At 41.3% G+C, this 24,762-nt stretch overlaps 5 protein-coding genes across 13 annotated transcripts in view; 2 read left to right on the forward strand and 3 right to left on the reverse strand.

Annotated features, from left to right (window-relative positions):
- LOC137578791 (transcription factor Clamp) overlaps positions 1–18,235 on the forward strand; it is a 52,984-nt gene extending 34,749 nt beyond the window's left edge. For 3 of the 6 annotated variants that reach the window (XM_068292369.1, XM_068292367.1, XM_068292370.1), the window contains exons 2-4: positions 15,203–15,890; positions 15,970–16,121; positions 16,188–18,235. In XM_068292369.1, the coding sequence (XP_068148470.1) occupies positions 15,278–15,890; positions 15,970–16,121; positions 16,188–17,177 (1,755 nt within the window). In that variant the 5' untranslated portion in view covers positions 15,203–15,277 and the 3' untranslated portion in view covers positions 17,178–18,235. Of the gene's footprint in view, positions 1–10,827; positions 10,948–13,585; positions 13,807–14,296; positions 14,314–15,202; positions 15,891–15,969; positions 16,122–16,187 lie in introns of those variants that run through there. The other 3 variants (XM_068292368.1, XM_068292366.1, XM_068292371.1) reach the window with 3 other exon arrangements.
- rt (Protein O-mannosyltransferase rt) lies at positions 12–14,445 on the reverse strand. Of its 3 annotated transcripts, none has more exons than XM_068292357.1 (5): positions 14,351–14,445; positions 2,441–4,016; positions 1,814–2,376; positions 961–1,737; positions 12–894 (listed from the first exon to the last, which is right to left on the reverse strand). In XM_068292357.1, exons 2-5 carry the CDS (start codon positions 3,154–3,156, stop codon positions 170–172), a joined length of 2,781 nt encoding a protein of 926 aa, XP_068148458.1. In that variant the 5' UTR covers positions 3,157–4,016; positions 14,351–14,445; the 3' UTR covers positions 12–169. The 3 variants fall into 3 exon arrangements, with proteins under 3 accessions (XP_068148458.1, XP_068148457.1, XP_068148459.1); XM_068292356.1 differs by lacking the exon at positions 14,351–14,445 and adding an exon at positions 4,684–4,743; XM_068292358.1 differs by lacking the exon at positions 14,351–14,445 and having other exon boundaries at positions 2,437–2,574.
- On the forward strand, positions 12,978–13,299 carry LOC137579144 (uncharacterized). The gene is made up of 2 exons (XM_068292845.1): positions 12,978–13,041; positions 13,106–13,299. The coding sequence occupies exons 1-2, from the start codon at positions 12,978–12,980 to the stop codon at positions 13,297–13,299; spliced, it is 258 nt and encodes an 85-aa protein (XP_068148946.1).
- A 443-nt stretch (positions 18,236–18,678) lies between the features above and the next one.
- On the reverse strand, positions 18,679–19,913 carry LOC137578794 (OTU domain-containing protein 5-like). The gene is made up of 3 exons (XM_068292373.1): positions 19,616–19,913; positions 19,036–19,551; positions 18,679–18,971 (listed from the first exon to the last, which is right to left on the reverse strand). The coding sequence occupies exons 1-3, from the start codon at positions 19,902–19,904 to the stop codon at positions 18,889–18,891; spliced, it is 888 nt and encodes a 295-aa protein (XP_068148474.1). The 5' UTR covers positions 19,905–19,913; the 3' UTR covers positions 18,679–18,888.
- Positions 19,914–20,284: 371 nt separating this feature from the next.
- Positions 20,285–24,223, reverse strand: LOC137578790 (uncharacterized). Of its 2 annotated transcripts, none has more exons than XM_068292364.1 (8): positions 24,041–24,223; positions 23,458–23,861; positions 23,323–23,393; positions 22,645–23,182; positions 22,431–22,587; positions 21,548–22,364; positions 21,296–21,492; positions 20,285–21,230 (listed from the first exon to the last, which is right to left on the reverse strand). In XM_068292364.1, exons 2-8 carry the CDS (start codon positions 23,620–23,622, stop codon positions 21,136–21,138), a joined length of 2,040 nt encoding a protein of 679 aa, XP_068148465.1. In that variant the 5' UTR covers positions 23,623–23,861; positions 24,041–24,223; the 3' UTR covers positions 20,285–21,135. The 2 variants fall into 2 exon arrangements, with proteins under 2 accessions (XP_068148465.1, XP_068148466.1); XM_068292365.1 differs by lacking the exon at positions 24,041–24,223 and adding an exon at positions 24,002–24,018.
- Positions 24,224–24,762: the final 539 nt, after the last annotated feature.

The raw sequence follows: 24,762 nt of genomic DNA on the forward strand, positions 1-24,762 counted from the left end.
CTAAGGCTAGGTTAATATGGATGTATAAATAAATTGATTTATTCGTCGTCTGATTGAAATTTAGACCATTTCACTAACTAACTTATGTAACTAAGTTGAGTACATACATTTCTTAGAATGATGTTGTAACAGTTTATTGTACATGGTACATGGTACATTGATGCCCTTTTTAGTTAAGCACATAGTTCTTTTGCAATATAAAGTCCCAGGTATCTTTCCATCTAAGATTAATAATCTCGTCGGCCGACATTTTAGTCGATCCATAGCTTAGAGGTAAAAACTTGACAAAAACTATGCCAACAGCCACTAACCAAAAGATTAAAGCGAGACGATAGCCCTGCAACAAATGGAGACCACGTCCCGTGCAGTAGCGACGCAACAGATAATCCAAATGTTCCAATACATAACACAAAAGGAGTAACTTAAAGACAAAGGCCGGCAAGTAGTTGTGCAGGAAGAGTGTCCGATCGACAAAAAAGTATGGCAAATAATGCATTAAATAGCCCACAAAGAATGTGTCGCCGGCAAGGATGAAACGTTCCCATTCCTGCATGGATATATCATAGCAGAGACGACGCCGACGCACTGCATAGAAGGCCAGCAAAGAGGCATAGATGAATAGGCCACCACTGGCCGTATACCAGATCAGAACATTGCCAAGCAAATAGATCTGGGCACTGGAATTGCCACCATCGACCCAATAGGCGATGCCCTTATCCAACAATGGCCACTCATGGGGCATCGAACTGTACATGTGACTCTGCAGTTGCTTGGCATGCCAGAACATCTTTGTCTGCAGTTCCAGTAACTTGGCCCAGAATGAGAGACGTGTCCGATGCGTGGGTATCATTTCAGCGGACAAAAGTTGGCGTTCTCTTTCCCGTTGATCTTGAGCTGGAAGTAACAAAGATAGACAGCTATTGAATCTATATCAAAGAACGAGGTACAATCAAGGCTTACTCTTTGTATAGCGATGCTCTTCCACATTCCAAATAGCATCGTCATGCTCCTGTTCCCGGTCAGCTACCACTTCATGCTGATTAAAGCCCCAGTCGGGTAACTGACGTCCACTAAATTTCAGAGCAGCTCCCGTCGACTCGTGAATCAGACGTATCTCCGATTTGATGGCGTGCCAGCGATCACCTTCTGTCTTTCTATTGAGGATTTCCACACGCCACAATAGTTCGCCCTCCATCTTAATCTCATAGTCAATGTAGCAGCTAACCTCCTGGCATTGCGGTGTCATGGGAGCAGCCACATCGTGGGAATTTAGAGCGCGACTTGTTATGCCATGGACCAACTGAATAATGTCACCATGGCGTATGACATCTGGTTGCTCGCCCACAACCAGATCATCTCGTTCCGGTCGTTTAACGATCCACCAATTGTTGACGTCTTTAAAGGAATAGCAGGTCACCTGCTGTTGATGAGAGGAACCTCGTTTATCCTTGTAGCGCACTGGGTAGACGGCGGCATGTGAGTGCAACCAACAGGTGCGTCCGTGTGTGTGCCGTAAAGTTATCTGCGAGCCATGGACCACAGCCAATGGTTGACCTCGAGTAATCGAGGCCAATCCGCCGTCCAGTGAGGCCTGAAAAGCACTTGTCATTATGCTATCATGAGGCCCAGCTCGATGCAATGTCTTCAAGTGCACATAAAAGACACCGATGTAGACGATTAATGGAATGCCGGCGAATAGTAAAAGTCTGCCCAATGCATGCAGCCAGAGTTGGAATGCTGAAATTGAGGAAAAGTTTACCATTATCCTCTGTCTCTCTCTCTCTCTGTCTCTTTCTATCTGTTTTTTACTCACTACTTAAACGGGCATCGTACAACAATTGCCACAGGTGGCGACACAATAGATACGCAGCCAAGCCAAGGGCGAGAAATCCCACATATTTGATGCTTCCTGCACAGGCCAAGGAAAAGCCAGCGGCTGTACCATTTACCAACCATTTCACACTGCCCAGACGGCATCTCTGAAATCGCAGCAGGCAGGCAATGCCCAAGGTGCTGGCCAGCAATAGCATCGATTCCATGAGGACAAATCGCGACTGGGTCAACAGAGAGTTATCGAAGACAATCAGAAGGCCACCCAGAGCAGCTGCCCAGCGACGTAGTTGCGCCTCCATCAAAAGTTTATAGACCGCCGGTGCCAGGAGACTTCCACACAGGGCGGGAACAAAACGAAGCCAAAAGACGGGCACATTTGGTGCATATGGAGCTCCAATACGTGAGAATGTGTAATTGCCATCGTAGCCGGCAAAGCTAACCAATCCAGCAATCAATTGTTTACCCAACGGTGGATGCTGATCGAAAAAGAATATGTTGCGCATATAGTGTGATATATATTTGCCATAGTGCAGCTCATCGAACCTGGAATCAAGAGTAATCCAAGTTATTCACATGTTTGGAGTGGGAATGGAATCAAAATACCTACACAACATGAGCTGGTGTTGCCAATTTGTAAAAACGTGTGCCAAAGGCTAAGAGGAAAAGGGTCCAACTCAGGAGATCGATGCTCAGGTTAACTGTAAACCAAACACTTGGCTGTAAATTGCCAATCCTAGTGCTCTTCCTGCTCCTCAAACAGTTATCATCATCGCACGAGCATGAACGTGATCTAGAGCGAGAGCGAGAACATGTCGAGGTAGTTGCGGTTGGTGAAGGTGAAGTATGTTTCGACGTCGGCGTTGGCGTCGGCGTCAACGAAGAATGCCGCTCAACGCTGCCGCGCAAAGGTGCAGCATTAGCAGCATTAGAGCCCGCTGCTGCTGCACTAGTTACTGCTGCTGTTGTTGCTTTCGCTGTCGCTGCATTCAGGTGGCAGTTAATATCGCGGCAGTAATTTAGCATGGAGGACAGACCACCGTTACAGCATAATGGTGAGTTAGTTGAGTTGGCAGCTGTAGGTGGTGAGGTTGTTGAACGTCGGCGACTGTGTGATTGTTGTTGTTGTTGTTGCTGTTGCTGTTGCTCGCCTGCGCTGCGAAAGTGAAGTCTTTCGTTTTGTTGTTGTTCGCTGATTTGATTTTCGATTGGCTGTTGTTGCTTATTTTCAACTGCAATTTGTTGTTTCTGCTTTGACTTGGATCGTGTTGTTGTTGTTGTTGCCGTCTTGCGGCGTTGTATCGTACTTGTGTAGGTTGACGACATGCTGGGATCTGTTTACTTTATTTTCCTCTTTTTGTTCGATCGTGAGAAGTGTTTTTTTTTGTTTGCAAATATTGTTTCATATCATTTAATCACTTTCACTTTGTTATTTAATTAGTTTGTTATAATAGTATGCATACATAGTACATATGTGCATACATATGTCTTTCATCTGAAAGAATGTCGGATCTGTTGTTGGTGTTGTGCCACGTCTTCTTGCAGTGGCCAGAGACCAGAGAAACCTGTTCGCACTTTCTTTTAGCTTCTTTTTCTACGCAGACTCAAAAAAAACAAAAAAATAAACCACCTAAATACAATTCCCGCATGCTTGAGGAAAGTTCATACACACACACAGACACACACACACAGACAGCGCGCAGCAACAACAGATACTTTTTGTTGTTTATATTCGAATATATGTATTAACGATCTTTTCCATATTCGGAATTGAATTTCTTTTTCTCTTTTTTTTTTTTTGTTTTTGTCTGCTTATCGTTGTTGTTGTGATTATTATGGGTTGGTACCTGAGCTCAAACTCTGGCCAACTTGCTGGCTGAAGATCTCGACGCTAACTGCGAGAGAGATAGACTGTGCGGTCCGCGATCGTGGTAGAACGTCGACGTTGACTGCCTGTGCTGGAATGCGACCGGCTGAGTTGCTCTCTCTCCTTGTTGTTGTTGCTAATGGTGATGTCTGCTGTTGTTGTTTTTGCCTGTCTTGATTCTTAGCCCATTTTTGTTTCTTCTGCAGACTTCTCTCCCTCAAATGGGCACTCATTTTTGCTCACTCTCTCTCTCTCTCTCTCTCTCTTTCTCTCTGTCTTGAGCCGCTCTCTTTCTGTTTGGTAATCGTCTAACGGTCACCTGTAATAAAAATATACTTTACTGTCATTAACACCTTGAACACTCTTCATAGAGCGACACGCGACAAAAATACAAACAAACTCTGATTAATACAAGTACATACAAATGTACAGAAAGAGAAGAAGAAAAGAAAAACAAGAGATTTGAGCTTACAAAAATTAACTTCATAAATTTTAATGAAATTTCTTGTTGGCTATAACTATGGCATTTCGAAGAGTATAATATAATTTGTCTATATTCTTTGGGTTCGGATCAATCGAACATTTATAATCTTAGCAACTTACTATAGCAAACAGTTCGACCGTTTTGTAAGGGTATATTACAGAAAGCTTACATAGAGATATACATAGATCAATAACCGTTATTGTGTAATTGAAAATGTGCATTTTGACATTTTTGCTTTCTCTTTGGTCTGAAGCTTTCGGCCAGTTAACGAAGAGGTATTGGGAATATCTTTTTGAATACTTAAACTGTTTGTCCTTTAAATTGCATTTTTTATTTTGGTCATCTTATTAGAAGCTTGCGAATCAGATTTATGTGATCCCCCCATTTAGAATAAATTTTAAAAGGCAACTGAATCACCCTTTTGAAAATACATATATGTACATACATATATGTATGTAAGTACATCCACCCGAAAATAGAGTTTCTACACACAGACACATACACAGATTCACACGAAAAACAGGACTCGGATAAACTTTGAATTTAGAGAGCAAAACGAGAGCACGATGTGCATCGAAACGAACATGAGCACGAACTGCCGAGAATTTGCTAAAGAACCAAACCCAAACCCAAAAATCCCTGGCGCCTCCCACCCAAAAAAAAAGCCAACTCTAACCAAAACCCGAACCCTTTATGTCTGGTGCAAATGCAGACTTTGTTGTGGTGGAGATGATGATGATGATGACGATGATGGCAAGAGGGAGACAGAAAGAGCGAGAGTACAATGCAGCCCAGTCCAAGCAAAGGCATAGATAAAGTACCATAGAGAGAGAGAGAGAGAGAGAGAAAGAAAGAGTGAGAGAAAGAAAGAGAGAGCAAAAACGAGAGGGTGGGAGAGTGAAGTGGAGCAAAGTGGAGTGCAGCTTGGAGTGCAACGCGAATGGGGCATTTTGAAGTGGAGTTTGAGGTCCTGCATGGCCACGGACACGCGTCCAAAAGGAGGCGAATTGCACGACAAACGAGTTAAGGTTTGGAGTTGGAGCTTTGGCTCTGATTCTGATTCGGATTCTGTACGGCGGATTGGTTGGTTGGCTCTCCCTACTCAGCTTGGAGGTGTGATTGTGAGTGCTTTAGCCCCAGCCTCGCGGCCTTTGCTACACAAGTGCAAGGATATTGTCGCCACCCTAGCCTGGTGCCTGGTGACTGGTGCCTGCTGATGCCTGTTGCCTCTGGACCACTCACGCTGCCCGTATGCATCGTTGCAGCAGTTTGGCTGGCTCTTGCTGATTGTTGTTGTCTCGTTTAAATGGGTGTGCTTGCTGTGTGTGTCTGTGTGAGTGTGTGGCTCTAGGGGCTTGGGGTGGAGTATTACTAAGGACGAGTATCCTGTACCCAGTGTGCCGTGTGCCCGTGTGCCACTTTGGGCCATGTTCGTGGCCGTGGCTCGTGTTTTCCTCCAGCCAAGGACAAGCCTGCGAAAGGACGTCGTCGTCGTCATCGTCGTCGTCGTCATCATCGTCGACGGCGACGGCGATGGCGATGGCGATAATGTGGCACACAATGACATTGACATTGAACTAGGTCGAGGACGTTGTTGTTCCCCTTTTTGTGTCTCTCCTCCTGTCCACTCCCCCCTCTTAGCCACTTCCTTTTTGGAATTTCAGCGGCCGTGTTTGGTTAATGTATCCGTAGCCGTAACCGTGTCGTGTACTTCCTCTGTCTCCCTCCCTCTCTTCCTCTATTTTCCTTGATGCTTCGAGCCACACATAGAGATTTTTGAATGGCCATAATTCGTTTGCTGTTCATCTACTGTTGATGCAATTTCTGCAAGTTCATTGGCCCCATGAAACTTAAATGGATTGCTATTCTTTTGATTAAACGGATTGCTTTTCTTAAAATCCAACATTGGGAATATGAATTCAAAACCCAAGATTATTTAGTTTTAAAAAAGAGAAAGGGTTTTTTTTAACGTCTCTTAAAGACCGTTCTTTCCTGACTAAAGTCTGAGTTGCCAAAAATACTAGACTAATGCTATTAACTGGATTATTTTGACCTATTCAGAGCAGGAATCTTGGATCAGAGAGTCTGGGCTTGTGGGGAACAATGAAATATAATTATTTTAGATTCTTTTTTGAGAGCTGAAGGAAACAAGTTCGTTTCCTCTTTACTTACATCATGGGATACATTTATTTCTTAATTATTTAAGTTTCTATTTAAAGATGTTTTAAAAGCTATTTTGCACCTTAATTAAATTGCTTAAGGATTTGAGTTTTCCTTTAGTATTGATTAAATTTCAATGCTTAAAACCTGCAGCTTTCCACATACACACACACACACACACACACACACACAGACGCACAAAGGAAAAGGCATTTGCCTTTGGAAGAAAATTAATGAATTTTTGAAAAATAAATTGCCTACAATTTCTAACCAGCCACAAAAGACACCAACAACAGCAATAAGAAAATGTTGTTGATGATGATGATTCTGATGAAATTGAAGATGAAGATGAAGATGAAGGAAACAAACGTTGAAGTGGAATCAATTAAACTCCATGAACATGAAGGAAAGCAAATGCATTTCCTATACACATATACATATGTACATACATACATACATACATATGTATGCATTTCCTGTCGATATGAATGTATGTATGTGCATAGATTGTCTATACATACATATGTACATATGTAGTCTAGCCAAAATGTCTCTCTGTCGTGTCGTGTTGGCCATTTAGTCTAAGCTTTTGTTTTTTAGGCGTCACTGAGTTGCAGCAAAAGTATTTTATTTATTTTAATTTAAATGAAATGTATTTTATGTACATACATACACACACAAACACACACACACACACACACATGCATACATAGAAATTTTTTTGAACTGATTGGCTAAGGGATGCAGTTTCTATATAACATTCATGCAAAACTCAATGCAATGTACATGGATTATGCACACACACACACACACATACACAAACGCATACATATGTACACTTCAATTTTCTATATAGAAAATCCAACTAAAATGTTTCATGCAATTTGTTTTTGCTGTTTTATGGTCAGTGTCTCGTCTGGCCTTACCCATTACACCTCTCTCTTTCTCTCACAGTCCTTTCCTCTATCACTCTCTGCCTACCACACCAGACAAGACCCGACTGCAGAATGCAGTTGCACTCTGTCAGGAGCGGATTGAAAGGTATTAAAAAGTAACTAATTTTATGAATCTTGACTATACAGATTATATCGTAGAAGAGCTTTGCCCGCCAAAGTATGCAATAGAAACGCTTTAGAACTGGTTATTGCATACTTCAGGGGGCAAACTAGCCTCTTTTGATAGCCTCAGATTAACCCATATGGAAACTCGCCAAAAACAACATTGTGTAGATAAACTTTATTCCTCATCTATAATTGCGATTTATTTTTCGGCGCCCCGATCGTTTCTATGTGAGGGACAGGAATCCGCTACTATTTCTCAATATTGCACAGTTCTGGGCAAAAATTTTTGCCATTTGATTGCATTTTGTTTGGGGCGGCGATATGTTGTACGATATGGTTATGGGTTTGGATTTGGGGATGAGTTTTTGTGGAATGGGGATTGGACGGTCGAATGGAGTTTTTGTGTTGTTTGTGTAGAGTTTGTTGCACTTGTTCAGCACTGCAAAAGTTAGGTGTTGTTGTTTGGGGCTCTTAGCTCGTTGGGCCGGAATGGCAATGCAGTGCAGAAAAACGCATTTTGTTGCGCACATGCAGCAAACGATACACATACATGTATATGTATGTATGTATGTATATATATATATTTATGTGCATATGTATGTATGTACGTGTTTGTATATGTAGCAGAGAGAGTTTTTGATAAGAGGCCTTAGGGTGCCTGCTGTGCATATGCCTAGACATACATATGTACATACGTGTGTAATTATGTGCGTGTGTGTGTGTGTGTGTTTGTTTTTTTTTATTGTTTTATTTTTGTGGTTTATGTATTTTGGTTTTTACATAAAAGATGTATTTTATTTTATACATACATATGTACATACATGTATATATTATGTACATTTAAAATGTGTTTTTTTAGTGGACTCTTCTGTGTGTGTGTGTGTGTGTTTTTAGTTGAATTTGCATCGTTGTCGTCAAATGCATTTTGGTACAGTTGGTCACAAAACACACACATCAAAAATTCAATTTCAAGTCAAGTAAAACATAGCATACTTTTCAGCTTCAACTCTCTTAATCCACCCAACACAATGAGATGCAACTGCAGAATAGTTAGTTTCCAAAAACTAAAATTGACACCCGAAAAGTGGGTGATTTTTTACGCGTACCCCCTGAAAAACATGGGCGACATGCACCAAATAGGACACACACACACACACACACAGATCCACACTCGTGAAAGGCAAGAGGACTACAGCTAGTTGTGCCAATGGCAACAGAACCCGCACCAGGAGGAGAACATAGAAAATATAGAAAATTGGGCAGCCTTCAGGAACACCGCAGCTCCCTTCGCTTTCTCTCTCTCTCTCTTCCTGTCACGATGCACCCAAAAAACACAAAAATGGGCTTGGTTGGTTGGTTGGTCTCACACACAGACGCACACAAACTGGATGGCAGGACGGGGACCAGATGCCGGAACCTGAGCCAGAACCCCGGGTGGATGGGGTGCGGTTTAGAATTTTAGATTTTAGCGCGTTTTAGAAATTTTATGAATGAATTTCGGCGTTGCTCTTCTGTCTCTGCCTCTGCCACCTACACTAGAGCCTCATTCTGCTGCTCCTGCTCCCTGTTCCTGTTTCTGTTCCTCGTCCTGTGACACAGCCTTACTTGCAATGCCAAACTCACTTTTAGTTTTTGGTTAGTTTTTAGTCCCCATTTTTCGGATGCTCGTGTTTGACCTTGCCTTATTTTTTTTGTGCCTTTGTTTTTTTTTTTTGTTTTACTCTGTTTTGCCGGCTTTAGGAGGAGGTGGTTGCCTTTTCGTTCTGTTTGCTTCTTTCCTTGTTGTTTCTTTTTTTTCCTTTCTTATTTTGCAGTTGGCACAAATATGCATTGCCTCTGCATTTAGAGTTTCTATTATAAACTACAATATTGATTTTGTGCATTTAAGCCAAGAGTAATAAATTTTGTTGCAAAGTTGTTAGTTTTTTCGTACCACATTTTGATGATATTTCAGATTCCAACAGTATTATATATTTATTTACAAAGTTATATGCAAATGTGGAACTCGGCATGGAAAATGGAGTAAATTTACCGCCCAAAAGTAAGAATTGACGAATTCACTTTATGAAAACTCCATGCAAATGCAGAACGTTTAAGGGGTTACACTTGAAAACCCTTGTAGCTGTGATCTTTTATAGGAAAAGATCGAGTTTAGTTTAAATTTCCTCAATACTTTGGAAGAGGAACTTAAGCTGTTAAGTTTAAGTTTAAGTTAAACTAAATGGCTTAGCCATCTGAAAGTTTGGCTTTTACTACATAGAATAAAGTTAAGAAACTTTACCTAATTTTGGATACTCTCGTACGTGGGAGTTAAATTTTAGCATAAAAAGAATTGGCTTAGTCTTGTCAAAGTTGGCTGAAAAGTCAATCATTAGCTTAAAGATTTTACCATTTATTTTTTGTCATATGTACATACATATGTAAAGAGAAACGAAGGCTTTTGAATATGTAGATAAATATATGTACATATGTTTCTTATTCCCCGCATTCCTTTGTAAGGCCCCAGCCTAAACTTTAGTTACTTTAACAATCAGTCGGCGTCTCGCTATTGAATATAGAAAAGTCTTTTTATATACACAGAGTGGCGTATACATATATGTAGGTACATAAATGTTTACATATATTGTATATACATATATTTTAATGAGTTTTGCTAGAATTTAAAACATGTATGTGTATGCAAAAAATGCTTATAAAAATGTGTTTGGAAAAAAACTGTTGCATACCTGCCGGCGCGCGCCTTTAAATTGACAATTGAAAACTGACTTGCAATTGCCCGCAAAGTGTATGTGGGAGAGCCAGAGAGCGGAGGAAGGTAGACAATCAGAGAATGAGAGAGATATAGAGAGTTTTAACAAAATCCAACGCATAGAGAGCATAGAGAGAATGAGACAAGAAATAGCAAGAGAGAAAGCGTGCGAAAGAGAGAGAATCGTGAGCCGAACCGAACACTAAACACAAAAGCGAAAGCGAGGAGTCAAACATAGTGTGTATTTAACTGTGTACGTGTGTGTGTGTGTGTGTGTGTGTGTGTATGTGTGTGTGTTGATTGTCGCTTTGTCGGCATTTTAAAGAGTAAATAAATTGGTCCTGCCTCTGTCACAAAACAATTTTTCTGAGGGGTCGGGGTCGGTCCATACGCATTCACATTCACATCGTTTTCGCCTCTCGTCACCAAACTCTACACAATTTTAGGCGCCCGACCCGACTCAACCCGGCCCGACCCGGCCTGGCCTGGCCGTCATCATCAACAAACCGGCATAAGCCGGCCGGACACAACACACTTTCAATCAGTTTACGTTTTAACGTCAGCATCGACACTACATATGCACGTTGTCTACGTCATCGTCATCGTCATCATCGTCATCCTCACTAACGAGAAGCTGTAGCTTTTGCCCGCTTTGTCGCAGTATTTCAGTTTTTTTTTTTTTTTTTGTTGTATATTGTATATTTGTATGTGCAAGTGAGTGTTTGTTTTGTGGATGTGTGTGTCTCAACACTTTCACGTTTGATGTGAATTGTAGAAATATATTTAAAAGTACAAAGTGAGTAGAAACTGTTGCCCAACTATGCCCAAACAAGTATGCTATAAAAATATGCTGTTAACGCATAGCTTCACCTCACCAAGACCCTAAAAAGTATGCTATTAAAACATAATTTAAAAAGCAAAACCCATCAGCATGTATGATGGATGGAAAGCATTCTTTGGAGGTGTGAATTTTTAAGTTCATCGAGTTATTATGGGAAAAATTAACTTTTGACCTCTCAATTTAGATAAGATGCTGAGACAGATACTTTTGGAATATTCTCGATATTCTTTTAATGATAGAAAGTGGAGGGGGAAAAATCAAAAAACTATACAGATTTTAGCTCACATTACTTATACGACCCGCTTGACCGTCTTTGTTGTTATCGTCGTCGTCATTCATTCGCCCTGTTGTTGTCATCCGTGTTACGCATGTGAATGTGACCGCGTTTCCTGAATTTTCCCCAAAAATCTGTATGCACATAAACATATATCTGTGTGAGAGCTGAGTGCATTTTGCAGACGGGTCATGGCCACGGCCACGACCACGAGACCACGACAACGACCACGATATAGATGCGGCCTCTCGGCCTCTGCAATTTCACTTTCATACCCAAACACACACAAATACACTTACTGACTCACAGATACAGAGAGGCGGGAGGCGGAGTTTTACCATAGAGAAGCAACGGGCGCGCGACTTGCACTCAGCCTCACAGTTTGTCTTTCGCAAAGCCCCCGGCAAAAGCATTCCACGATCACGACCACGACAACGACAATGGCAACGAGAACACCCACAACGAGAGACCACAGACAACCTGGCAGGGATAATGACGTCGCCATGGGGCCACACAGTGAAACAATGACGATTTGGTTTTACTTATAACAATTTGTTAGAGAGAAACTGGAAAGAAAAGTGTCGGTCAAGAATAATTTTTTATCTACAGAGCATACAAAAATTTCTTAAAATGTATAAAAATTGAACCCTTAAACTTCTTGCTGCATAATTTTGGGAGATAAAGTACCCCTGTTTCACAGCTATAAATCGGTCCCGATTCTAAACTTTTATGAGCTAATTTAGATGCAAAAAGTGGAATTTTAAACGCTTTTATAGGGTAACTCTTTATTTAGAAGGTCTATGAAGAAAATTGTAATTCTGTCTGTCAAGGAATCTGAGACTTAAGACCCACTGTGCAATGCACTTGTAACACATTCAAAATCAACCTAAGGTGAAGAGATGGTGAGGCGGTTTTGACCATCAGAACGCATCGCGAGCCACAACTTGCTACCCATTTCCTTCTACTCCACCTGCTGCTGTTTCTGTTGCTGTTCCTGTTCCTGTTCGTTGTGACCACGACACCGACAACGACAACGACGAGGACCTATGATGATGCAATGCCGCCGAGATGCCACACACACACACACACACACACACACACATAGACAGACAGAGAGAAAAAGAGAGAGAGAGAGAGAGAGAGTGTTAGCGAGAGAGAAAGGGAGGCACACATACAAATGCATTTGTGGAGTTGATGTTGATGTTGGAGTTGGAGCTGGAGGCAAGTTTCAGAGTGCACTTACCTCTGGTTAACCAGCGGGTTGGCCTGGTCTGTGTAGGCATTTGCCAGGAGATGGCTTTATGGCAGTTGTTGTTGGTGTTTCTACTGCCGCGTCGTTGTCGTGTCCGTGTGCCTGGAGTTCTCGTTTCGTGTGCGTGGCCTGATTTCGTCGATTGGCCTTGCAATGCGGATTTCAGTGTCAGGGGCGCGCAGTCAGCATCTTTGTTTTGGTTGTTGTTGCTGCTGCTGCTGTTGTTCGAGTTTGAGTTTACGTTTACGTCTGCTGCATACGTATGTATGTATATGGAAATGTATTTATGTTTCCATCAATGGGTCATATTTATGGCATTGTCTCAGCAGAGCTAGCTGAACTTTGGACTCCTCTAATTTATCTCCAACGTTTTTTTTTCTCTTCTATTCTAAATGCATTATTTACGCTTTACTTATTTTGCCTTTTTGTTCCACTTCACTATACAATAGATTAGTCGCAATGTTTAGCTTATTTATGATACTTTGCTTTGCCTCATTTCATTCAGCCATCAGTCAGATGAATGGTAAACTATAAGTACATATATCTACATATGTATATATCGGTGGATGATATATTATTCTCATCAGATTATTACGAGGTTATGGGTATAACATGTCAAGCCAATGAAGAGGTCAGTTGCCTAAGGATCAAATGCTCCAATACCAACACCAATGACTATGACTATTGTCCGGCCGCTAGATATTGCTATAATCCCGAGTGTGTTTGTCGTCGAGGCTATCGACGTGGCAGCAACGGTTTGTGTGTACCCAAAAAACAATAAATGGGAATGCGAATGCTCTTCTATGCAACGGAAACGGAAAAAGAACAAAACCGGAAGTTTTATTTTTTCCTTTTGTTTGATTTCACTTGTATAGATTTTACTGCCCAAATCCACACCGAACATTGTCTCGACGAGGGAGTACGACTAGTTGGGGCTCTCTCACTCTGTGTCGCTCTCTCTTTCTGTCTCTCTCTCTGCCTCGATTTGCCGGCTATCTCGGCCGTGTATCTCTGCGCGAGAACAGACCCGACTGACTCGACTATTTCGTGTCTCACACACACACGTATAGAGAGCACCCGAGGAGAGGAGCTGAAGTTGGAGTGAATCAATGCCATGGCGGGTCAGTAGCAAACTTACGCCACACGCCGCTAGGTTGGCTTGGCCCTCGTGTTGTTACCAGTGTGTGTTGCTTGGATGCCGCATCTGAGGCGGCAACCGTCCCAGACAGTGGGAGCCAAATGCATGCAGTGCATATGCATGGACTGCTGCACCAGTCATTGAAAATTGGTAAGAAGAAGAAGAAGAAGCAGAACCACGGCCCACCTCCACCGCCACCACCAGTGCCACCTGCTTAACCCCATCCCAACGGCCATTACTTTGCGCGCCCGTCACCATACATTTTTCCTCTTTTTTGCGTGACTCATGGAGAGAGATTGGGGCAGGCAGGGCAGAAGAAAGGAGGAAAAAAATAAAGGAAAATTCTGCTGCTGCTATTGCTGCTGCACCTATCGGCATGGCGGTTGATGTCGGCGGGGATTTTCCTTTTGTGTGTTGGCTTGTGGTTGGGCTGGTTTTATTTTTTTGGGGACGCCTTCCGACTTTGTATTCTGTGTCACGGGTTCGCGCGCGTCATGGACAAGTTGCACTTGCAACTGCAATTGCCGCAACGGTTGCCTAGTGAAAGTCATTTGTCTTCTCAGAGACCGACAAAAAAAAAAAAAACACACACACACACACACACACACGCACACAAAGCCATCCGAAGGAATAAGAAAAACACAAAAAATATGAAACGTAAAGAAAGAAAGAAACAAAATGAGAAAAAACTTACCCACGAATTTCAGAGTGAAAATCAATAATTAGCTAAGCCTCTAAAATAAATGTCCTTTGAAACACATTTCATAAATATGTACATCTTTAGGTGGTATATATATATATATATATTCATATATATATTATTACTATTTCAATTGTCTAAAACTTTATGTAAAATGTGTACGAAAAATTGGGAGAAAACACGTTTTGTGGGCTCTAATCTCGACTAGGAATTTGTTGCCGCCGTCATTGCTCTCTCTCTCTCTCTCTCTCTCACACTCACTCCCGCTATTTCTCTATCTCCATATATATATACATATGTATATATGTATATTTCTTCGTCTTGCTCTTTCTATCTCTCACTTTTTCAATGTCTCGCTCTCTCTCTCTCGCGTTTGTTCAAAAATTACGCGCAGCTTTTGGCGTCTTTTTTTTTTTTCTTTTTGTTGTTTTTTTCTTTGCCTTTTACACGTGTCCACGTGTGGGTGGTTAGGTTAGGTATCTGTGTGTGTGTAAGTGCTAACAACAATAACAGGAACAAGACGAAAACAACAATTTTAGACAACGTTTTCACTTTTCATTCTAAAAATTGGCCTAAACGTTCCTAAGCATTTCTCTAAAACGCACAGAAAATAAAATAAAACAACTTCAATTTTATATAGCATACTTTCTTGGGCACCCGAAATGTTTAAAGTTTCCGTGAGATTAGGTCAAAAAGATATTCAATTTGAATAAACTGCACTTCAACTTCCTTTTGTTCTCAAAATAAATTGGATCGTCTGCCTATAGCATACTTTTTAGTGGAGGATAGATCTTCTCAGTCCTTGCATTAAGTGTTATTGCAATGCTAATTCTATGATGTTTTCAGTTGCCAACGCACAACACAATTTACCCTCCCGGCCCCAGCTCTTAAACTATCAACGATCTTGGCAACGAACGCACAATGAATTTCACACCTTTTGGCAACACATTCCCTGGCAACATATCCGGTCTGCCGCAGTTTACCACAAGCTCAGCGCCGCTTGTCTCAACGGTAACGGCTGCCGTTGCCGATGTCACAGTGACGGCAACCAACAACCCGCAGCAACAACAGCAACAGCAGCAGCAACAGCAAGATGCCGGCGGTGGAGGCGGCGGCAATAATCGCTATCAACAACAACAACAGCAGCAGCAGCAGCAACAACAACAACAGGTAACAACCACAGCCGTGGGCATGACGCATTTCAGTCAGCCTTCCATGTCAGCTGGACAAAGTGGAGCTGCCGGCAACAGTAATAATAAATTTCGAAGCGGCCAAGAAGAGGCAATGCAAAGCGATAAATATAACAATGGTCATTTGGTTGCATCGGCACAGCAGCAGCAACAACAGCAACCGCAATATGCTACAGTTGCCTATGCTCCCACAGCAACAGCAACAAGCTCCGCCGATGCCCTACAAGCAAGCACCTCCGGCCAGCAGCAGCAACAGCAGCAGCAGCAAATGCAACAGCAACAACAGGTTGCAGCACCCCAAGAACTGACACAGGATCTCTGCAATGCCATACTCCAACAACAAGGTAGGAATGCCAATCGATTCCCCAGCTCCACCCAAATGAACACCAAACTAAATGCTTTCTTTTTGTTTTGTATGTAAAGTGCTACAAAATACCTCCTGGCAGACACTCACGCCGGGCACCACAGTCGCTGACTACCTCTCACATCTTCCAGCCAACACATTGCCCCTGTCACTGCATCATTTTCTCAAGTATTCGGCCGAAACGATTAAGAAAGAGAACCAACAGAATGTGGTAAAAGAGACACAGTAATGAAAACAAACAGAATGAATAATACCAATGAACATTTCTGGCTTTTAGGTACTACAAGTGCAAACGGGACCAGCCATAGGAATTAATACCATTGGCACCACAACCATTAGCATACCTCAGCAGGAGCAATTGCCGCTGCAGCAACAGCAACAGGCCACATTGCAAGTGCAACAGCAACAGCAGCAGCAACAGCAGCAGCAGCAACAACAGCAGCAACAGCAGCAGCAACAACAAGCGCAACAGACAGCAGCTGGAGCGACGGCAGCAACGAGTGCTGCAACAGTTGCCGTCAGTGGTTCGACCACAGCGACCGTCACCAAGAAGAAGAAGCGTAAAAAGCGCAACAAAGACCGTAAACCCAAGTTACGTCCTGGAGAGATACGTTTAAGTACGGCCCTCGATGGCAGCCCTCTCTACATGTGTCCGGAATGCCATGTGGCCTATCCGGAGCCCGAATTGCTCGAAGTCCATCTGGTGGGCCATAATCTGGAGAAGCGTTACGTGTGCGATATATGCCAAGCGTCTCTCAAACGCAAAGATCATCTCACACGCCACAAACAGTCCCATAACCCGGAAAGGCCGTACATCTGCACGGTATGCCTGAAGGCCTTCAAGCGGAAAGAGCAGCTCAGTTTGCATTTTGTCATTCATTCGGGCGAAAAGCGGCATCAGTGCCAGGAATGTGGCAAGGGTTTCTATCGCAAGGATCATTTGCGTAAACACACGCGCTCCCACATTGCCCGCCGTGTCAAAGCCGAACTAAATAGCCATGTGAGGCGTGAGAATGGCACGAGTATGTTGCAACCTGTCGTCACGGAGGCAACAACAGCTGCCCTGCAACATGCCAATCAGTTGGCCAGCCAACAGCAGCAATTGCAACAGCAGCAACAACAGCAGCAGCAGCAACAACAACAGCAGCAACATCACATAGTTATTGCCCAGCAGCAGCAGCAGCAACAGCAGCAACAACAGCAGCAGCAACAACAACAACAGACTTCAGGCCCGGGGCCACAGCAACAACAGCAAATGCATAATTAGCCAAATGATTTTTGTAAAGTCAGTTAAACGAAATTTACAAAACAAAAAAACCAAAGAAAACGAATCTAAACCTCTCTCGGCATACACAATTTTAATTGACTCACACAAATCGGATATATACAATGATCTAGATATAGACTATATCTATTGTAACACAAAACACACAAACAGTGGACTAGATACAATGGGAAAACCCGATTCGGGTACGCACTGAAATCCAGTGTCGGATTTAGGATAGTAAAATGGGCAAACTTTGCCCCCTGAAGTATGCAATAAGCAATCCGAGAATTCCCTTTTTTCGATACTTATGAAGAGATCTTAGAATGTAATATGGATAGCAAACAATGCTTAAAGCAAAACATTGTTTACAGATACGACATACCCAATAAGTTATAAATTTTGTTGATAACAATGAATACTTTTCAAGCATATTGCATACTTTAAGGGGCCCCGAATCCGTCTATGCTGAAATCCAAGACCAACATCTATACTTGAAATGAAACTGGTCCATTGAGCCGCCAAGCCAATAGCAAAACTAATAATCAAATCAAATTTGTACAATTGTAAACTAAAAGACGGACAACAACCGAAACCGAAACCTTAACCTTAACCTTAACCTTAACCTTAACCGTAAACGTAACCGTAACCGTAAACCAAAACAGACACACAAACTCTGATGATTTAAGGCAATAAACTGAGATCGTTCCGTAATGTAGGTATTATTATTACATATTTATTTATTCATTATTATCTTGAAAATTTAGTTAATCGAATATTTCGAATCTGATATGTTAATGTTTATGCTTAATACGAAACACAAAGATCAACAACTATATACATATATAGCATATAGTAGTAGCACATTCCGATCTCAGATCTGTCTGCGCTGCTTTCCATAAATTACTATTTTTCTAAGAGACCATAAAACAAATGTGCAATAAATAATCATTTTTGTATGAGACACAATACGATACATATTTTTAGTGAAAATGTATTTTTGTACAAAATAAAAATTTTGCATAATTCAATTTATGTATAAACATCAACAAACAGACAAACACACACACACACACATATAAATGTATATATATATAAACATACATATATATATACATATATGCATAAGAGAATACAATTTAGTTTTAAGTACGTATAATTTAGGCCTAATGTGTGTACGATAATTTAAATAACTTTTCAACATAATGATTAAAACAAATTTGTAAATATGCAAGTCAATTGAATTTAAATCAAATATTTCATTATTTCACAGACAAAAATATGAACAATACTACTGGCTATATAGTATATATATAAAAGGCAATCACATGGAAGGTAAGGTGTTTGTTTGTTTTATTTTGTGTTAGATTGTGAAACGAATGAAAATTATTAACATTTTTTTTTTTGCCAAAACGATTTAGTGTGAGTTAACAATTTAACACTAACGATTTGGTTTCTATTACTCAGGTTCTTGAGGTAAGTAACAAATAGTAAGAAAGGGCCAATAAGATTTAACAATTAACTAAAAAACGATTCAAACGGTTAACAACAATAACATGGCGGATCCAGTAGTCCAAGTGATTTTGAATGTTGTTGTTGTTCTATGTAGATATGTCTTTTTGTTGTTAAAAAAAAAATGTACATCTAAAGAACTTTATATGCCCTTTGTATGTCCCTCTTTTCCTCTCTATCGTTCTCTCTATCTTATTCCATATTATGAATCAGGGGAGTTTTCATGCTTCTGATCCTCATTCTGATTCTGATCACTGTTCGGTTTATAATCTTTCTTCTTGTTGTCTGCAAGGATAAAAGAAATTTCCATTAGTTTCAAGAGATGCTGCCAGCATTTGCTCGTATGTACCCGTGAAGGAACTCTCGATGGTTTGGCTTGATTTGTTAGCGGTTATACCCATTTGGCATCTACAACGCTTGGCTGGAGGACATGCGTCATCTGTCTCTTGAGGTGCTTGCCTCTTCAGGGTGTCTCTGTTCAAATTTACTCCACGACGTGGACGTCCGCGTCTACCTTTGCTGGATTTTGGCACAGTTTGACTTTTAATACTCTGGGCTTGCTCTTGTTGTTGCTCGCAGCCAGTGGGCTCGCTTGTCTGATTCTTGACAACACGATTGACGCTTTCTTTCTTCGGCTGAGCTTTCAAAGCGTGAGTATCGCTAGTCAATCCTGTGCTTACATCGTTGGTCACATTTTCAGACATTTCCTTAGACTTATCCGTGCCATTTACAGGCGCAGTCACAGCCTTATTGAAATCCTCATCCATACGCACAATTGCATTGTAATGGTTGTTACACTCATACGACAGACGCAGCGGTGGAACACCCGGACGGGGTTCTTTTGGATGCGCTACATAAGTCGGAGCTAGTGAATAGAAAAGGGAAACCAGGCGTACAATGAATAATTTTTAAAAGAAACGTTTACTCACTTGCTTCATAGGAATAGATCTCAATAGTGCGGTTGTAGACTTCACATAAGGCTTGGATTTCGACGTGATTGCCATAGGTACGGGTGAAACGTTTACGCCGTACGTATTTGTCAAAGTCTTCGGTAATAAAGTTTTCAAAATAGTGACGATTTTGTTCAATGTAATCCATGGCTCGCTCTCGGACTATACCGTGCGAGTTCTCGTCGCCGTAAATTAGAAGGGAGACCGACCTGAAGAGGCAAGGTCCATTACAGCTAATTGTTCGTACCTCAAAGCCTCGCCTCTTCATTATCTCATGAAATTTATCAGCGCGTTGATCCCATTCGTTCTGCGGCAAATCGTCACCTGAAGACCGATAATGCTCATCACCGCTATTATAGCCGGAATAATTCTCTCGCCACGAAGCCATTTTTTTTTTTTGTTGTTTTGGGGACGATGACACACACACACATTAATTCAACTGAAATGAACAGACATACGAACACAAGGGGCTTGACAATTTCCTGCTGACAGAAAAAGCATTGGGCTCCTTTCTAAACAGAAAACACATCGTTGTCAAATTTAAAATACAAATTCTATAATTATCGATAAGATAGGGAGCACATTCTATGAAAGTTAATGGACAGACACATAAAAGTTTTTCATTAAGATTGATACATATATAATATATCCGTGGTTATCTTTTATTTTTATTATTAAGAGTACTCATAAATTATGTTTGTAATTTTATGCACCATTTATGTATGTGTGTGTGTGTGTGTGTGTGTGTAGATGTTTCTTTGTTTGATTTTCGCATGTGTACGCGGTTTTTAAGCTAATCCTTAAATGTATTACAAAGTAACTATTTATTTTATTTGAAGGAAGGAGTTAAGCTAAATGTATTTTGTATATATATATATATAAATATAACATAGCAGAAGATCGGACTGGATTTTGGTTTGAAGCTTATCTCAACAAAAAAATTTAACTTAGCTATCTTTCTTTCTTTTCATCGTTTATGTTTGCTTAGTTGTTAATTGTTGTTTTAAGTTCGCAAATAGAACAATTGCGGATTTACATATAGAATATTTGGGCAACGAATATACAATCTTGGCTTGAATAGAACTACATTTATGTATATATAAATTTATATATATATATATATGTCTATGAATATATATATACGTGTGCTTATTTACATATACATATAAGTAGGTAAGTGTGTTTTGTGTGTGTGTATTGAATATTATATAAATTCATGTTAGATCATACATAGTTTCTGCGTTATGTTTCCTTTTTTGTGTTTCTTCTTTTTTGTTGTTTTGGTAAGTTTTCTTGCGTTTTTCTGATTTTTTTTTTTTTTTCGTCTTTGTTTTAAAAAGAAGAAAATAAATATGAATCACTGTACAAAGATCAATGCGGAGCAACAGAAACATTGTGTTTTTCACCTCCATTCTCTTGCCTCTCTCCCCACGCTTCCACTATATGATTAATTATTCGTTTTATCTGTGTCTCTCTCTACTTCCGTTTGGCCATTTCGCTTATGGCCCGGTAAAATACTTTCGCTTCTGATCCTCCATGTAGTCCCGTGTGGACATTTGTATGGCCCGTTGGAGCATCTCACTCTCATTGACGCCTGCAAGAAAACAACGGAAAACAATGATCTCGATGTTTAGATTTAACAGAACACATTTGAGTTACCATCATTGGCATAGGAGGCTTCAAGAAGTTCCTGGTAAAAACTAGAAGCTGGAACATCATTTCGCTTCGGTGTCGAATTGGATGACTGCTTCGATGTACAGGGCTGCTGTTCGGCTTCTGGTGTCTGGGCCCTAGCATCAGGTGGCACAGCATCGCATTTGGGACTCTTGCGCACAGGTGTATCGATTCCATCTTGGCTGCAATAGAAGAATCCTTTAAATTTATCATTGTTATATATGTTTCTGATCCAACCTTTGTCCGGACATTGTAGCGTCGCGGGCCTCATGCCGTCGTTTCTTGCGTAGTGAACCATTCGAGCGCCGCGATTTGCTCGAACGCTGGTTTGTAGTTGCTGTATTTGGCGAGGCATTGCCAGGTCCATGGCCAAGTGAACTGGTGCTGCTCATGTCTGTTGCATCGCTATCATAGCCGCCGCCGGCGCCACTGCCACTGCTAACGCCGCTGCTTACATTAGCTCCAGAACCACCACCAACTCCACCTAATTCAATTGCCTCTGGTGGGGGCGCCAGCTTGTGGGCAAACTGACTCAGCGTCTTGGAGGAGAGCCCATATGCTGTGGATACTGTTGAATCGGTTCCCTTGGAGCTAGAAGCTAATATGGCAGTCGGTGAACTGCCCGAGCCACCCGAGTATTTGGATGGTGAAGCATCCGATGAATCGGTCAACGCTTCAGCTGATGTCACTGTTGACGTTGATGTAGCCGAACCGGCGGCTGGATTAGTGCTACGAGTACGCTGCATATTATCACGACACCATTGCAAATAGGATTCTCGTGCTATTTGCTCCTCGATGGCCTCATTGGTGGCTTCCCAATCGGTGGTCTTTAGCTTGTCCTCAAACATTGTCTGCTCGATCTCCAACTGCTCACTGAGATGGACTGCCTCCTTGGTCTGCAAGGCGGGCTTGTAACCAGCCAAGCCCAGGCCTACACCCACTGTGGCATTATATGGATCCAATATTGCATTGTAATGAGAACCACGCTGATACGATAGTCGCAACGGTGGATAGCCCGGCTGTGACTGTTCCGAGTTGAAGATATTAATCGGATCTTTAAGTAGAACACAAACATATTTCAAACCTTCTGATCAATCAATAACTTTAATTAAATACTCACTCGCCTGATAGCAATAGACCTCAACAGTGCGACTATAGATTTCAGAAATGGCTTGAATTTCAATATGATTGCCATGGGCATCCCGGGCACGTTTGCGTTGAATATAATTGTTGATGTCCTCGGTGACAAACTGTCCGAAATATTCTCGATTTTCATGCTGGAAAAAGGGTAATTAAAAACGTGTTGATCTTTCACTTGTCTTTAAGTTACTTACAATATAGTCCATGGTATGCTGTCGTATAACATCGTGCATTTCCTCATCACCGTAGATCTGCAACGAAATGGAGCGAAAGAGGCAAGCTCCATCCTCTTCGACGGGCTTCAATTCATATCCTCGTTGTTCCATAAACTTGGCAAATTCATTGTCACGTCGCTGCCATTCCTCTGCTGTTATCTTGCGATCCTTTGGCTGTAGATGCTCATCGCCGCTGTTGTAACCGGAAAATGCCTCCTCCACCGCATTGAGTAGATTGGCTGCAGCTGCTGTTGGTGTCAATTGAGTCTTGGTTTGCGTCTTGCTACTGGTATTAGCTCCAATTGAATGCTCCGGTGATGTGCGCCCCACTACCGCAGGGCTACCGTTGGTGTTAACCACAGCTGGAACGGCAGCAGCCGTCACTGTAGCATGGGGACTTTTGCTACCCACACCAACGACACCAGCAGTTGAATGTGTCAATTTCTCACGTTCCAAACGATCACGCTTATGGTGATGAATGCGCTCATCATGATGATCACGCCGCTTTGAACGCGAGCTTAAAAAAAAAAAAAAAAAATTATAATAACAAAAGCATCTTTTTTATGTTTATGGCAAAAAAAAAAAAATTTATTTAGTTAATTAAAAAAAAAAAAATAAACAGATGAGGAATAAATAAAGTATCTGCTCTTTTCTCACCTCTTATGTGGACTGCAACGGTGTGTGCGTGCCAGTTCGTCAAATACCTCCACATTGCGGCGTTGTGGACTCTGTGGAGAAAATACGGTCACCATATGTATGTATGCACCACATGCACATGTAAGGGACACCCACCTGGCTGTGGCCATCGATGACGACATTGCGATGTGTCTGATTAACAACCGATTGCTCGCCACCAACAACTACCACCTGAGGCTCTTTATTTTCAGCATCCACAACATTGCCACTGACGGAGACACGTTTGGCACTGGGTGGTGCACTCACTGGCTTGATGGTCATGGCTAAACAGATAACTGACTAACGTACACAAAGATCCGCCTCCTGTCTCCAGGTTTGTCTTCGTTAAAACGTCTGCAAATGCTTCTTCTTCGTCGTCGTCGTTGATGACTCTGTTTTTGCGTTGTGTATGCGTTCTTTGTGTCCCTGCGTCGTCGATGGGCGTCACGATTGAATTGGAGCTCAACCTTACCCACCACCCGCACTTGCACTTATTTTTTCAATATTCTATTTTTATTGTTCTGAAAATGGAAAGCAAAATTTACATGAAAACCACAATTTGTAATTTCTTCTATTTGAAATTGAATTGAAAAATCGGAGACGAGACAAGATTTTCATTCGCTTTTGCTTTGTCTGTGTTTCTATGTGTGGGTGTGTGTACATTTATGTGTATATGCATTTGTATATGTGGATTGCTTACAATTCCACACTTCTTTTGCAAATTGATTCAATTGTTACTTCTCAATTGTATACCAAATTCGAAGACTTTCTTGAATCAATTGCATGGCATGTCATTGTCAGGTGCCCAATGTTTGCTTTTTAATTATTTCACTTTGTTGTTAATAAAGTTTGCTGTGATCTGGTCGATTTTTTTGTTGTGTGCACGTTCGTCTTTCACTTTTGTTTTTGGTATTTTTTAGCCCATTATCGATTTTCGATAGCCTATTTTATCCCGATAGACAATTACGATATGTTATCGTCGATAGTCGATGCTTGTTGAAATAACGAATTATTTGAATTTAAAATTTTGCAAGATGTACTTTAAATACAGTAATTTTGTCGTTGCGCTGTCACGCAAAACTCTTAATAGCTGCCAGCACATACTAAGGGGGAGGATGGTCTTAAAAAAGCCAAAAGTTTTGCATTTAAAAAGTGTTTTTCCATTCGCGTGTCTCAACATTATGCCTGTTGCCTAGTTTTTCTTCATTGCTCTTAATTAGAAGAAAGACAATTGAACAAATATTTGACAAAGCGGCAGGTAAAATTTTTAGCTAATGTATGTATAAAATTTCCGAAATTGGGTCTATTCGAATTTAGTTAGCAATCGGCAAATCAGCGAAAATGAAGTCATTTTTACAATACGCTCTGCTCATATTGTTATTGAGCTTGGAAGTTTCAACTGCCTCCTACTCATCCACCACA

The sequence above is a fragment of the Drosophila tropicalis genome, unplaced genomic scaffold (assembly GCF_018151085.1).
Source record: "Drosophila tropicalis isolate 14030-0801.00 unplaced genomic scaffold, ASM1815108v1 contig_694, whole genome shotgun sequence".
Classification (NCBI taxonomy): Eukaryota; Metazoa; Arthropoda; class Insecta; order Diptera; family Drosophilidae; genus Drosophila; species Drosophila tropicalis.